Source organism: Monoraphidium neglectum, assembly GCF_000611645.1.
Source record: "Monoraphidium neglectum strain SAG 48.87 unplaced genomic scaffold scaffold01294, whole genome shotgun sequence".
Classification (NCBI taxonomy): domain Eukaryota; kingdom Viridiplantae; phylum Chlorophyta; class Chlorophyceae; order Sphaeropleales; family Selenastraceae; genus Monoraphidium; species Monoraphidium neglectum.
The window spans coordinates 15,227-16,006 of record NW_014012334.1 but is presented as its reverse complement, the minus strand read 5'-3'; the positions used below and the strand labels follow the sequence as shown (position 1 = coordinate 16,006).

General features: G+C 65.9%; 1 protein-coding gene across 1 annotated transcript in view; it reads left to right on the top strand.

The window, feature by feature from the left end:
- Positions 1 to 104: 104 nt before the first annotated feature.
- The window catches only part of MNEG_7362 (hypothetical protein), a gene marked incomplete at both ends in the record, with an annotated part of 2,085 nt that continues 1,409 nt past the window's right edge, over positions 105 to 780 (top strand). Inside the window, 2 exons of the mRNA XM_014044169.1 lie at positions 105 to 200; positions 439 to 548. Of these exons, the coding sequence (XP_013899623.1) occupies positions 105 to 200; positions 439 to 548 (206 nt within the window). The remainder of the gene's footprint in view (positions 201 to 438; positions 549 to 780) is intronic.

The window sequence follows — 780 nt, the reverse complement described above, 5'->3', positions numbered from 1 at the left end:
CACGCACGCATGCATGAACGCACGCACATACCCCCCCCCAAAAAAACCCCCACCCCCAGAACCACATACCTCGTGTGGGCGATTTCAACGAGAGCACCTACTACATGGAGGGCGACACGGGCCACCCCGTGTTTGAGACGGCCTACGGCCGCATCGCCGTAAACATCTGCTACGGCCGCCACCACCCCCTCAACTGGATGGTGCGCTTTCTTTCCCGCGCGCGCGCCACTTGGCTAGTGTGTGGACGCACTCTTCTGAGTGTGTGTGCGCGCAGCCGTTGTTTGGTCTGGACACGGCTGCGGGGACGGGACCCGCGTGCGGCGACAGGCATTCATCGATGCAGTGTGGCGCCAGGCTTTGGCCGTGCCACGCCAATTGGAACAGCACGCCCGAGGCAGGGCAAGAAAAACCCCGCCGTGCCGCGCCCGCGGCCCGCAGGGCTTTGGCCTTAACGGCGCCGAGATCGTGTTCAACCCCAGCGCCACCGTGGGGGAGCTGTCGGAGCCGATGTGGCCGATAGAGGCGCGCAACGCTGCGATCGCAAACAGGTGGGCGGCACTGCCGCCACAAGGGGCCCGTCCCGCCCACGTCCAGTTCGCGCTGCAGCCCGTTGGAGGGCAGAGCGGCCATGGGGGAGTCTGCGGATACTGCCTAGTCCACCCCTGCGGCTGCTCAGGGCTCTCCCTGGCAATCTGCGCCGCCAAACCCTGAACACGTGACCTCATAAACCCCGCTTGATACCACCTTCCGCGCCCGCGTGCACTCCGCCCCCCTGATGAT